The 14,923-nt window shown below is 46.5% G+C and overlaps 1 protein-coding gene across 1 annotated transcript in view; it reads left to right on the top strand.

Moving 5' to 3' along the window:
* pou6f2 (POU class 6 homeobox 2) overlaps nucleotides 1-14,923 on the top strand; it is a 453,085-nt gene that overhangs the window by 203,482 nt on the left and 234,680 nt on the right. The window contains exon 5 of the mRNA XM_078398327.1: nucleotides 12,804-12,895. Coding sequence (XP_078254453.1) covers nucleotides 12,804-12,895 — 92 coding nt within the window. The remainder of the gene's footprint in view (nucleotides 1-12,803; nucleotides 12,896-14,923) is intronic.

Below are 14,923 nucleotides of genomic sequence, written 5' to 3'. Positions count from 1 at the left end.
GCCTCAATTTCCCTCGTCATCCAAGCTTCCTTCTGGTCACCTGCCCTTGCCATACACTGGAATTTAGAAGGATGAGAGGGAAGATTATTAAGGGTTTGGACACGCTGGAGGCAGGAAACATGTTCCCGATGTTGGGGGGAGTCCAGAACCAGGGGCCACAGTTTAAGAATAAGGGGTAAGCCATTTATAACGGAGATGAGGAAATCTTTTTTCACTCAGAGAGTTGTAAATCTGTGGAATTCTCTGCCTCAGAAGGCAGTGGAGGCCAATTCTCTGGATGCTTTCAAGAGAGAGTTAGATAGAGTTCCTAATGATAGCGGAGTCAGGGGATATGGGGAGAGGGCAGGAACGGGGTACTGATTGTGGATGATCAGCCATGATCACATTGAATGGCGGTGCTGGCTTGAAGGGCCAAATGGCCTCCTCCTGCACCTATTGTCTATTGTGAATTTTCATATTGTCATTCACTCTAACAGGAATATACTTGTACTGGACAACCAAAATATGATAGTAATTTGGAATTCCCTTTTACAAATAACAGTTAAAGCTCGATCAATTATAAATCTAACATTATTTTCTATTAACCAAAGGATATAGGATCTGAAGTAGGTAGGTTTACGTCATAGAATTCAACATTTTTATTTGCAAAAGAAGTACATTGGAGAAAATAACTCATAGAAACATAGAAAATAGGTGCAGGAGGAGGCCATTTGGCCCTTCGAGCCAGCACCGCCATTCATTGTGATCATGGCTGATCATCTACAATCAGAAACCATCAAAGGTATTTATTTCACAAAATGCTGGAGTAACTCAGCAGGTCAGGCAGCATCTCAGGAGAGAAGGAATGGGTGACGTTTCGGGACGAGACCATCAAAACCATTAACTCCATCAAATGATACCTTAAAAGTTGATTTCCAGCTTCTTTATTATCATTTTAGAAAGAATCTCAAATAATGAAGGGAATAACTGAAAATGTTCCAATTGATCATTCTGGTGAAAGGTTTAAGTGTTAGGAAACGCACTAAACACTACTGGTTATGTGAAGGAGGAAGGTTGAAGGGCTAATAGATTTACGGATTGAAGATGTCACGAAGCAATGGCATAAATGGATCCTGGAGTGAACTATTGGGAGGGATTACAGTGAAAAGGTTTTTGGTGAGATTGTTGACTGTGAAAAAGGGTGGTCGTGCTTGCTTCTATTTGCTCCCTTTGTTCTGAAAGAAAAAGCGTAGGTTTACTAGGTTAATTCCCGGAATGGCGGGACTGTCATATGTTGAAAGACTGGAGCGACTAGGCTTGTATACACTGGAATTTAGAAGGATGAGAGGGGATCTTATCGAAACGTATAAGATTATTAAGAGGGTTGGACACGTTAGAGGCAGGAAACATGTTCCCAATGTTGGGGGAGTCCAGAACAAGGGGCCACAGTTTAAGAATAAGGGGTAGGCCATTTAGAACTGGGATGAGGATAAACTTTTTCAGTCAGAGAGTTGTGAATCTGTGGAATTCTCTGCCTCAGAAGGCAGTGGAGGCCAATTCTCTGAATGCATTCAAGAGAGAGCTAGATAGAGCTCTTAAGGATAGCGGAGTCAGGGGGTATGGGGAGAATACAATACAATACAATACAATACAATACAATATATCTTTATTGTCATTGTACCCAGGGGTACAACGAGAATGGGAATGCGCCTCCCATACGATGCAATAATTTAGGTAATTTAGACAGCAGCAACCCAACGAAACGAAACAGTTGTAACAGTTTTGGACAGGGTAAAGTGCAAGTTGATCTATGCGTTGTGGCCATCCGGCTCAGCAGGACCGGTTCATAGCAGCTATGGCCCTGGGGATGAAGCTGTTCCTGAGTCTGGAGGTGCGGGCATAGAAGGCCTTGTAACGTCTGCTCGATGGAAGGAGTTCGAACAGACTGTTGCAGGGGTGTGAAGAGTCTTTGTGGATGCTGGTGGCTTTTCTGAGGCATCGTGTGTTGTAGATGCCCTCTAAGTCTGGTAGCTGTGTTCCGATGGCCCTCTGAGCTCTATGGATTACCCGCTGTAGAGCTTTCCTTTCTGCCTCCGTGCAGCTGAGGAACGGGGTACTGATTGAGAATGATCAGCCATGATCACATTGAATGGCGGTGCTGGCTCGAAGGGCCGAATGGCCTCCTCTGCACCTATTGTCTATTGTCATTGGTAACGTCCGCCATTTTAGTAGGCAAAACCCGCCGTTCGCTCTGCCTCTCGCAGTGTAATCAGTGTTTTTGGGGGAACAGTATGTGTGATGATACCATAAAAGTGCAGAATATATCTCAGCTATCAATTCACAGATTTTTGTTATTTTTTCATTTTAAATGTTTCTGCAAGTTTCTGTTGATTAAAATGGCGCCGTGACGTACTACGGTTTTTAGGGTTGAGTGGTCTATCTTGCCCTGCTCTATTTTCTTTGGAGCTGACACAGATGAATTTTCAACCATCATTACTTAAGCTCACATTCCACATCCCCGCATCATTACTTAACCTGTCTATTTCCTTCTCTGTCATGTCAGCCATTCAGCCTTCCCTCACTTCATCTGCTGTTTAAAAGCCATGCATTCTTTTCTTACACCCTAGACTTCACCACTCCTCACTGGCATCCCGTATTATTTTTATTTATTCATGGGATGTGAGCGTTTGCTGGCAAGGGCAGCATTAGTTGCCGCCACTAATTGCCCTCGAGAATAGACAATAGACAATAGGTGCAGGAGTGGGCCATTCGGCCCTTTGAGCCAGCACCACCATTCAATGTGATCATGGCTGATCATTCTCAATCAGTACCCCGTTCCTGCCTTCTCCCCATACCCCCTGACTCCGCTATCCTTAAGAGCTCTATCTAGCTCTCTCTTGAATGCATTCAGAGAATTGGCCTCCACTGCCTTCTGAGGCAGAGAATTCCACAGATTCACAACTCTCTGACTGAAAAAGTTTTTCCTCATCTCCATTCTACAATACAATACAATACAATACAATACAATATATCTTTATTGCCATTGTACAGGGGTACAACGAGATTGGGAATGCGCCTGACCCCTAAATGGCCTACCCCTTATTCTTAAACCGTGGCCCCTGGTTCTGGACTCCCCCAACATTGGGAACATGTTTCCTGCCTCTAACGTGTCCAACCCCTTAATAATCTTAAATGTTTCGATAAGACCCCTCTCATCCTTCTAAATTCCAGTGTATACAAGCCTAGTCGCTCCAGTCTCTCAACATATGACAGTCCCGCAGAAGGTGATAGTAAGCCACCTTTTTGAACTGTGGCAGAGCGCCTGGTGAAATATTCTCACACTGATGTTGGGTAAAGGATTTCCAGGATTTAGATCCAGTGTCAATGTATTACCATGAAGAAATAAAGGCCAACAGCCTGCTGAAATTTTCTTCCTACGTCGTTCGAGTGGCCTAATAAAATATCCACAATGCATTTTGTAGATGGTACACATTGCATTTATTGAGGGTTAAATATTATTTTGTGATGGAATGCTAAAGAAGCAGTTGTTTTTAAGCTTAGAAACATAGAAACATGGAAAATACGTGCAGGAGGAGGCCATTTGGCCCTTCGAGCCAGCACCGCCATTCATTGTGATCATGGCTGATCATCCACAACCCGTGCCTGCCTTCTCCCCATATCCCTTGATTCCACTAGCCCCCAGAGCTCTATCTAGCTCTCTTTTAAATTCATCCATTGAATTGGCCTCCACTGCCTTCTGTGGCAGAGAATTCCACAAATTCACAACTCTCTAGGTGAAAAAGTTTCTTCTCGCCTCAGTTTTAAATGGCCTCCCCTTTATTCTAAGACTGTGGCCCCTGGTTCTGGACTCCCCCAACATTGGGAACATTTTTCCTGCATCTAGCTTGTCCAGTCCTTTTATAATTTTATGTGTCTATATAAGATCCCCTCTCATCCTTCTAAACTCCAGTGAATACAAGCCCAGTCTTTCCAATCTTTCCTCCTATGACAGTCTCGCCATCCCGGGGATTAACCTTCGTGAACCTACGCTGCACTGCCTCAATAGCAAGGACGTCCTTCCTCAAATTAGGAGAACAAAACTGCACACAATACTCCAGATGTGGTCTCACCAGGGCCCGATACAACTGCAGAAGAACCTCTTTACTCCTCTACTCAAATCCTCTCGTTATGAAGGCCAGCATGACATTAGCTTTCTTCACTGCCTGCTGCACCTGCACGCTTACTTTCAGTGACTGGTGTACAAGGACACCCAGGTCTCGTTGCACCTCCCCTTTTACCTAATCTGACACCATTGAGATAACGAGATCTTGGATAGAATTTAGTTGAAATAAAAACAGAAAATGCAGGACATCCTCAGTAAGTCAGACAGCATCTTAAGAAAGAGAAACAAAGTTAACATTTCAGGCCAATATTTCTAACTGAGAAGTGGACCTCATGCAAGCCCAGTGACGGGCTGATCCTTTTAAGATCTGCTCCCACTCACCAACCATCATTTCTAGCAGCCTCTGCTGCTATTTCTATTGAGTCTTTGGAACACACACTGAACTGGAATTCAACCAGAGGATTGGAGGGATATCAAATGGATGCTGGGAACCTGAGATAAAAATAGAAAATACTGGAAATGTTCCATTGATCAGGCATTGATGAGCTCCTGGAAACTACCCACCTGCTCCTCAAGGGCTGCACTGCACTGAACACCACAGGACCAGTTCTCTGTTCCTGCAGAATAACATCCTGCTCACTGAGAAGATGAATGTGAGGTTATCCACTTTGGCGGCAAAAATAAGGAGGCAGATTATTATCTCAATGGTGTCCGATTAGGTAAAGGGGAAGTGCAACGAGACCTTGGTGTCCTTACACACCAGTCACTGAAAGTAAGCGTGCAGGTACAGCAGGCAGTGAAGAAAGCTAATGGCCTGCTGGCCTTCATAACGGTAGCGCAGCGGTAGAGTTGCTGCTTTACAGCGAATGCAGCGCCGGAGACTCAGTTTCGATCCTGACTACGGGTGCTGCACTGTAAGGAGTTTGTACGTTCTCCCCGTGACCTGCGTGGGTTTTCTCCGAGATCTTCGGTTTCCTCCCACGCTCCAAAGACGTACAGGTATGTAGGTTAATTGGCTGGGTAAATGTAAAAAAAATTGTCCCTAGTGGGTGTAGGATAGTGTTAATGTACGGGGATCGCTGGGCGGCATGGACTTGGAGGGCCGAAAAGGCCTGTTTCCGGCTGTATATATATGATATATGATATGATAACGAGAGGATTTGAGTACAGGAGCAAAGAAGTCCTTCTGCAATTGTATAGGGCCCTGGTGAGATCACATCTGGAGTATTGTGTGCAGCTTTGGTCTCTAATTTGAGGAAGGACATCCTTGTTATTGAGGCAGTGCAGCTTAGGTTCACGAGGTTAATCCCTGGGATGGAGGGAATGTCATATGAGGGAAGATTGGAAAGACTGGGCTTGTATTCACTGGAGTACAGAAGGATGAGTGGGGATCTTACAGAGACGTATAAAATTATAAAAGGACTAGCCATACTAGAAGCAGGAAAAATGTTCCCAATGTTTGGGGAGTCCAGAACCAGGGGCCACAGTCTAAGAGTAAAGGGGAGGCCATTTAAAACTGAGGTGGGAAGAATTTTTTTCACCCAGAGAGTAGTGAATTTGTGGAATTCCCTGCCACAGAGGGCAGTGGAGGCCAAATCACTAGATGGATTTAAGAGAGAGTTAGATAGAGCTCAAGGGGCTAGTGGAATCAAGGGATATGGGGAGAAGGCAGGCATGGGTTATTGATTGTGGATGATCAGCCATGATCACAATGAATGGCGGTGCTGGCTCGAAGGGCCAAACGGCCTCCTCCTGCATCTATTTTCTATGTTTCTATGTTTAAGATAAACTGGCTGCTGACTTACAATCGGAGTAGTAGCTGGTTTCAGGCTGAGCCTTCACGGAAACTCCATCTGCCACTACTCACAGCTGATATCGAAGTATCTATTTCTTCGCAGGGTAGTATTGACACTCTCGTGGCTCCCCTCAGATGCCAACAAAATGGGAGAGGTAGACTCTCCCATGCTTCTGGGCAAACTGCACAATTATGTCTGATAAGACAGATAACCCACTGATCATTTTGCTATATAACCTCTCCAGCCTTAGAAACATGGAAACATAGAAAATAGGGGCCGGAGGAGGCCATTTGGCCCTTCGAGCCAGCACCGCCATTCGTTGTGATCATGGCTGATCGTCCACAATCAGTAACACGTGCCTGCCTTCTCCCCATATCCCTTGATTCCACCAGCCCCCAGAGCTCTAAGTCCCTTTGAAATTCATCCAGTGAATTGGCTTCCATAGCCTTCTGTGGCAGAGAATTCCACAAATTCTTCTCTTATGGTCCTTATCTGATCCCTCTGGGCTAGTATTGGTTTAGTTTAGAGATACAGCGCGGAAACAGGCCCTTTCGAACCACCGGGTCCGCGCTGACCAGCGATCTCTGCACATTAACACTATCCTACACCCATTAGGGACAATGTTTTTAAACATTTATACCAAGCCAATTAACCTACAAACCTGTACGTCTTTGGAGTGTGGGAGGAAACCGGAGATCTCGGAGAAAACCCACACAGGTCACGGGGAGAACGTACAAACTCCGTACGGACAGCACCCGTAGTCGGGATCGAACCCGGGTCTCCGGCGCTGCATTTGCTGTTAAGCAGCAACTCTACCGCTGCGCCACCGTGACCGCCCGACTGTGTGACTGGACACAAAAGGCTCGTCCCATCTCCCTCCGGCCCTGGTGCAAAGCCTTCCCTCGTACAACGTAATCCTTCCAATGTTGACTTTGCTTCGCAGTGCCATTATTTGAGTTGGCATTTATCAGGGACAAATACAACAATGAAGGATGCTCCTCCATTCATTCCGACAGGTCGTTCTCGTCATGTTCCCAGTTAAGCTGGGGAGTTGTCTGATAAGCATGGTTAGATGTAAATATGGTTCTTTTGTGCATTCATAGCCTGCATACATTTCACAATGAAAAGTAACACCATAATGGGATAGGCCGTGGAATCGTATTGATTTTATGTATTGACTCAAAGGGCACTATTCACTCTTTCTCAAGCTAGCAGTCAAGCAGCACTGTGATTTTCAGACTATTCTTCTGCGGCCTTAGCTTCCCCAGTAGCTCTTTTAAATTTGATCTGGCTTTTGCACCACATCCATTTCAGGAAGCGAATACCGGAGGCCCATTACTCTTTAGATTAGAAGGATAGCGGAGTCAGTGGGTATGGTCGCTCCAGTCTTTCAACATATGACAGTCCCGCCATTCTGGGAATTAACCTAGTAAACCTACGCTGCACGCCCTCAATAGCAAGAATATCCTTCCTCAAATTTGGAGACCAAAACTGCACACAGTACTCAAGGTGCGGTCTCACTAGGGCCCTGTACAACTGCAAAAGGACTTCTTTGCTCCTATACTCAACTCTTGTTATGAGGGCCAACATTCCATTGGCTTTCTTCACTGCCTGCTGTACCTGCATGCTTCCTTTCAGTGACTGATGCACTAGGACACCCAGATCTTGTTGTACGTCCCCTTTTCCTAACTTGACACCATTCAGATAATACTCTGCCTTCCTATTCTTACCACCAAAGTGGATAACCTCACACTTATCCACATTAAACTGCATCTGCCATGCATCCACCCACTCACTCAACCTGTCCAAGTCACCTTGCAACCTCATAGCATTTTCCTCACAGTTCACACTGCCACCCAGCTTTGTATAATCTGCAAATTGAATTGCTTGCGTACCTTGCCAAGGTATGCAAATAGTCACCCACTAAAGGGCGCTTACATAGTTACAAATTCCACCCCCCCCCCCTTTCCTCCCCTCCCCCCGCACCAGTTCCCTCTTTGTTCTTCCTCCCCCTCACGGCGGTCCCCCCAGGCCAGGTTCCTGTTGCTCTGACCCCCCTCACTCACAGCAGTCTCCCCACGCCAGGTCTTCCTTTCCTCCATCCCTCCCTCCCTCAGCAGCGTTTCCACGTGTCCGTCCTCGTCCGTCGGTCGCCGCCATCATCAACCGCCGCACCGACCTCTCCCACTGTCGCTGCCGGGCCCAATGCTTTTGTTACGGGATAAACAGTCTAACTTCTATCGAGGCCATCCACAGTGTACAGACGATAAAGGGAACAACGTTTATTGCAAGAGACAGCGTTTAGTGCAAGAATAACCTTTACTGCAAGAACTCTCCCCACATCCTTATCAACTTCAGAGTTATGGTGGAGGATGTTTTGTTGCCTAGCCTTACTGATGACCACTTATGGGTCAGGAAGTTAAGGATGGACACAAATTGCTAGAGTAACTCAGTGGGACAAGCAGCATCTCTGGAGAGAAGGAATGGGTGACGTTTCGGGTCAAGATCCTTCTACAGACTTCAGACTTCTATCCAGAGATGCTACCTGGCTCGTCGAGTTACTCCAGCATTTTGTGTCTATCTTCAGTGTAAACCAGCATCTGCAGTTCCTTCCTACACAGGAAGTCAAGGATCCAGTGGCAGAGGGTGGTGCTGAGTCCCAGACTCAGGAATTTGCAGATGAGTTTGGTTGGAATGATGGTGTTGAAGGCAGAGCTGAAGCCAATTGATAGGCAGCTGATGTAGGTGTCTCTGCAATCCAGGTATTCCAGGGATGAATGCCAGGCCAGGGAGATGGCACCTGCCACGGCCATTTTGCAATGGTAGGCAAACTGAATATTCGGCCCATTCCAGATGATAACCTGTTCCGTTACTAGAACTCTGCCTCAGAAGGCAGTGGAGGCCAATTCTCTGGATGCTTTCAAGAGAGAGTTAGATAGAGCTCCTAATGATAGCAGAGTCAAAGGATATGGGGAGAAGGCAGGAACGGGGTACTGATTGTCGGTGATCAGCCATGATCACGGTGAATGGCGGTGCTGGCTCGATGGGCCGAATGGCCTACTCCTGCACCTATTGTCTATTAAATAAAATAATTCCTCTTCATCCTTCTGGTTTTACTAATTGTCTTTTATCGTGTTCTGGAGAACTGATAGTCCCCAGGCACTGGAAGCAAAGTCTCCATTTATAACCCCTCATAATCTCTCTGTTATTTTGTTGTAATCTTCCCAGCTTTAAGAAGCACATCCCCAGTCACAGTGGTCTCTAAATCACTTTCTACTGAATATCTTCTGCACAAGGACTGGATATTCCTCCAAAATTGCTCTTGACGGAATTATGAAAGGGAATTTATGTTTAACTAATCTACTGGAGATCTTGACCAGGGCTTGTGATAAACGTAGACATCAGAGGGCTATTGGTAAGGTCCGATGCAGGAGGTCGGTTGCTAAGGTTCGAGCGCGTAGAATTGGGAATTGGGATTCTAACTGGCATAGATTGAGAATTGATTAGCAGACAAAAAAATAATAATTGTGAATAAACAGGTCTTTCCCAGGTTAACCTGCTTTAACTGTTGGGATACTGCAGGAATTGATTCCTGTGTCCTATTTTTGAACCATTTTTCACAGCAATTTGGCCGATGGAACCAAATCCTATTTTCAGATTTCAAGCAAATGGGATCTAATGTGGGAAAATGTGTGGTCCTCCACAATGGTGCACAAAGCAAAAAAAAACAAGCTTCTTTAAAAGGATGACTGATAAGGAAATATCGAAGGTATTTATTCACAAAATGCTGGAGTAACTCAGCAGGTCAGGCAGCATCTCAGGAGAGAAGGAATGGGCGACGTTTCGGGTCGAGACCTTTCTTCAGACTGATGTCAGGGGGGCGGGACAAAGGAAGGATACAGGTGGAGACAGGAAGATAGAGGGAGAACTGGGAAGGAGGAGGGGAAGAGAGGGACAGAAGAACTATAACAGAAGGAAATATCGACGTGCAAAGGAGCTTGGACGTCGTTGTGCCGGATGGCACGGTTTGGGGCAGCATGGTGGCACAGCGGTAGAGTTGCTGCCTTCAGGCGCCAGAGACCCGGGTTCGATCCTGACTACGGGTACTATCTGTATGGAATTTGTACGTTCTCCTTGAAACCACGTGGGTTTTCTCCGGGTGCTCCGGTTTCCTCCCACACTCCAAAGACGTACAGGTTTGTAGATTAATTGGCTTTTATAGATTGTAATATTGTGTCCAGTGTGTAGGAGAATGTTAGTTTACGGGGTGATCGCTGGACTCGGTAGTACCTAGGGCCTGTTTCCAGGCGGTATCTATAAAGTCCAAAGAAAAGTCACTTAAAGCAGTTAGGAAGACATGGGATGTAAAGTTTGTGACAGGATTTGAGTACAAGATGAAACAGTATTTCAGCAATTGTATGTATCATAAAATGCTGGAGTAACTCAGCGGGTCAGGCAGCATCTCCGGAGAGAAGGAATGGGTGACGTTTCGGGTCGAGACCCTTCTTCAGACTGATCAGCCTCACATCAGTCTGAAGAAGGGTCTCGACCCGAAATGTCACCCATTCCTTCTGTCCAGAGACGCTGTCTGACCCGCTGAGTTACTCCAGCATTTTGTGATACCTGCGATTTGTACCAGCATCTGCAGTTTGTTTTTGACATCAGTCTGAAGAAGGGTCTCGACCCGAAACGTCACCCATTCCTTCTCTCCAGAGACGCTGCCTGACCCGCTGAGTTACTCCAGCATTTTGAGTCTACCTTCGATTTGTACCAGCATCTGCAGTTATTTTCCTATTCAGCAATTGTGTGGTGAGTCCACACCTAGGGTGCATGTTAGTCTCGGTCTCCTAACACGTTGTGGAGGGTGTGCAGCAACGATTCACTCCACTGATTCTTGGAATGGCGGCGGACAGCCAGCGAAGAAGAGAGGGAGCAGACTGGCCCTCTACTGGCTTCTGCTGGCATCCTCCTGCACCTATTGTCTATTGTCTACTCCATGGATTATTAGAGGAATTATCTCATTGAATTTTACAAGATCCAGTCAGCAAAAAGACAATACATGATTACAATCGAAGCCATTTACAGTGTATAGATAGATAGATAGATACACGATAAGGTAATAACATTCGGTGCAAGCTGAAGCCACAAAAGTCTGATCAAGGATAGTCCGAGGGTCCCCAGAGAGATAGGCAGTGCTGAACTTTTTCCCTTATCATGTGTCTATCTGTACGCTATAAATGGCTCGATTGTAATCATAGACATAGAAACGTAGAAACGTAGAAAATAGGTGCAGGAGGAGGCCGTTCGGCCCTTCGAGCCAGCACCGCCATTCACTGTGATCATGGCTGATCGTCCACAATCAGTAACCTGTGCCCACCTTCTCCCCATATCCCCTGATTCCACTAGCCCCCAGAGCTCTATCCAACTCTCTCTTAAATCCATCCTGTGGCAGAGAATTCCACAAACTCACAACTCTCTGGATGAAAAAGCTCCTTCTCACCTCAGTTTTCAAATGCCCTCCCCTTTATTCTAAGACTGTGCCCCCTGGTTCTGGATACCCCCAACATTGGGAACATCATGTATTGTCCTTCCGCCGACTGAATAGCAGGCAACAAAGAGCTTTTCACTGTACCTCGGCACACGTGACAATAAACGAAAACTGAACCGACTGTCTGACAAAATCCTGCCAAGGAACGATGGAGCAAATGCAGGGGGAATATTCACTCTGGATGAGGCATCTTAGAATAAAGAGTCAACCATTTCAGGCAGAAAGTAAATTGCTCCACACAGCGTCTATGAATATTTGGGACTCTCTACCCTGGAGGGATGTAGAGCCCCATCCACTGTTCATTCGGATAGCGATCAATAGATTTATGTACATTAAGGGAATCAAGGGACAAGACAGGAAAATACAGCTGAGGAAGATTTTGATAAATAGCAGACTAAATTCGAAGGAAGATAGCTGACTCATGCGTCAAGTTCTTATGTTGTTAAACATCTATAATACTAAAACTCTCGTTTGTTTGTTAGTTTGTTTGTTCCTGAACTACAGCCAAAACGGTACACGATAGCGCGACAATTTTAGGCCCACCTTACTCACCGTCGTCCCTTTGGTGCTAATGGAAGAAGTTTCTTTGAAATCGGTGTTATATTTTTAAAGTTATTCACATTTTTAAGTTTAAATCTATCTCCTAGGGAGGGAGGAGGGAGGGAGGGAGGGAGGGAGGGAGGGAGGAGGGAGGGAGGGAGGGAGGGAGGATAAGGGGGGTTGAGGGGGATGGAGTGGGGGAGGGGAAGGAGGGAAGGGGAGGGGGAGGAGATGGGGAGGGAGGAGGGGAGGGGAGGGGACAGGGGAGGTAGGGGGAGGGGAGGAGGGGGGAGGGGGAGGAGGGGGAAGGTGGGAGAAGAGGGTGCTGCACCAATGCAGGAGAGGTTTGGGCGCAATGGGTCCACTTGGTCTAGTATACTTTAAAAGTCCCAAAACTGCATTTTTTCACACAATAATACATTTTACAAAGGATCACAGATCTAAACTGAGTGGTACATTAACGCAGCTGGTAGAGCTGCTGCCTTACAGTGCAAGATACCTGGGTTTGATTCTGACCTCGGATGCTACCTGTGTGGAAACTGCATCTTCACCCTTTAACCGCCTGAGTTTTCACACGATGCTCTGGTTTGCCCCCACCTCCCAAAGACTTGCGGGTTTGTAGGTTAATTGGCCTCGGTAAAAATTGCCTCTAGTGCATCGGGAGTGGATGGGAAAAGTGGGATAACATAGAACTAGTGTGAGTGGGTAATCAGTGGTGGGCGTGGGCAATGGCTGGAACCAAGTTGTGAGTAAGGTGCAACGTCATAAATACAAATACGTTTGAATATTTAACGGGGGGTTTCTGTTTGTGTTACAGGGGCAAGAGGAAGCACGACGCATTCGGAGCCTGGCACACCTGACCAACACCAGCCTAGCCAAACACACCCTTCATTCACGGTCGGGGCACAGGTGGGTACATGACAACTTTATATTGATGGCAAATCCCAGTGAGCAGTGCTGAACTACTATCTACCTCATTGGTGACCCTCGGACTATCCTTGATCGGACTTTACTACCTTTACCTTGCACTGAACGTTATTCCCTTATCATGCATCTGCACCAAAGATACTAGAGGAACAAGATGGACCACTCCGTTGAAATCGCCTATACTGAAGTGCAGTACGCAAAGGAACGTAACTTCCGCCATTTTAGTAAGCAAAACCCGCTGTCCGTTATGCCTTTTGCAGTGTGATCAGTGTTTTGGGGGAACAGTATGTGTGATGCTACCATTCAAATGCAGAATCAATTCACAGATTTTTGTTATTTTTCTTTTTAAATGTTTCTGCAAGTTTCTGCCTACTAAAATGGCGCCGAGACATACTACGGTTTTTTAGGGTCGAGTGGTCTATCGTGCTCCTCTAGTATCTTTGATCGACACACTGCAACTGGCTCGATTGTAATCATGCATTGTCTTTCCGCTGACTGGTTAGCACGCAACAAAAGCTTTTTCACTGTACCTCGGTACACGTGACAATAAACTAAATTATGTTTGTTTCCAAACGTATGTAAGTGTGAATCAATTTCTTTATTCAAATTCTATCAAATTGTTGTACGTGTGCCTTTCATGAGGATTTATGCTTATTAAGATAATATTTCTGTGAATTCATTTCCATTGTGCATGGGTGAAACAGTGATCCAGGCTTGTGCCTGCAATCGTAGGCAACTGAGACTCCATCTATTTATATAGGACCTTCTTCGCCTCATTGTGAATACGTCAAAAACACGTGAGTGAGCTAAAACGAACAATATTTGCTTGGCTATTTGTAAATCTATCCAATTCAATCGCAGCAGTTCTTATCTCTGAACATCCCATTTCACATTTAGGTATTTATTCACAAAATGCTGGAGTAACTCAGCAGGTCAGGCATCATCTCAGGAGAGAAGGAATGGGTGACGTTTTGGGTCGAGACCCTTCTTCAGACTGATGCAGACCGAGCGCAGGTGTTGAACGAAGCGATCGCCGAGCCTGCGCTCGGACCGTGTTGGCCAAACTGGTCTCCCGGTGGCTGAGCACTTCAACTCCCCCTCCCATTCCCAGTTTGACCTTTCTGTCATGGGCCTTCTCCAGTGCCTATAGTGAGGCCCACCGGAAATTGGAGGAACAGCACCTCATATTTCGCCTGGGCAGCTTGCAGCCCAGTGGTATGAACATCGACTTCTCCAACTTTAGATAGTTCCTCTGTCCCTCTCTTCCCCTCCCCCTTCCCAGATCTCCCTCTATCTTCCTGTCTCCACCTATACCCTTCCTTTGTCCCGCCCCCCTGACATCAGTCCTTTACGGTCTTGAGTCGTCTCCAAAGACTTGTAGCGTCTTTCTGGCCGCCGCTGGATTTTGAAATGTTTAAAACAATTTTGGCGACTGTTAGTTTGACACCAATGATCGTAGCTTGACGTCTCCTGACGGGGGCGCTGTCGTAGGTTGTCTCCAGGTGACGTAGGTTGTCGCCGGTGCTGACTTCGGTGAATTCCATTGGCGACTACCTACGTCAACCGGCGACAGGTACCGGCGTCAAAACCGGAGGCCAAAATGACGTGAATTGTCTTCAGTTGTCGCCGACAGGGTCGCAGCTTGTCGCGGGTGAACGTAGGTTCACTTCGGTTGCCGTAGGTTGCCGCCTGTGTGGTGGTAGGTGTCGTAGGTGCGGTCGTAGGTGGACGTCCTACTCGCGACGTTTGGGTCGCCGGTTGTCGGTAGCTTGACGTCGACTAGGTGGTAGGTTGTTGTAGCTTGTCGTAGACATTGTCGTTGGGGGGGAGGTGGGGGGGTCCAGTCGGCGTTTTTTCGGCGAACTGCTACGACTATGACAGTCGCCTAAAAAAACGCCTAAGTTGGACAATAGTATAAGAAAATAACTGCAGATGCTGGTACAAATCGAAGGTATTTATTCACAAAATGCTGGAGTAACTCAGCAGGTCAGGCAGCATCTCGGGAGAGAA

The sequence above is a fragment of the Rhinoraja longicauda genome, chromosome 4, assembly GCF_053455715.1.
Source record: "Rhinoraja longicauda isolate Sanriku21f chromosome 4, sRhiLon1.1, whole genome shotgun sequence".
Taxonomy (NCBI): domain Eukaryota; kingdom Metazoa; phylum Chordata; class Chondrichthyes; order Rajiformes; family Arhynchobatidae; genus Rhinoraja; species Rhinoraja longicauda.
This window is presented reverse-complemented; position numbering and strand designations above follow the sequence as displayed.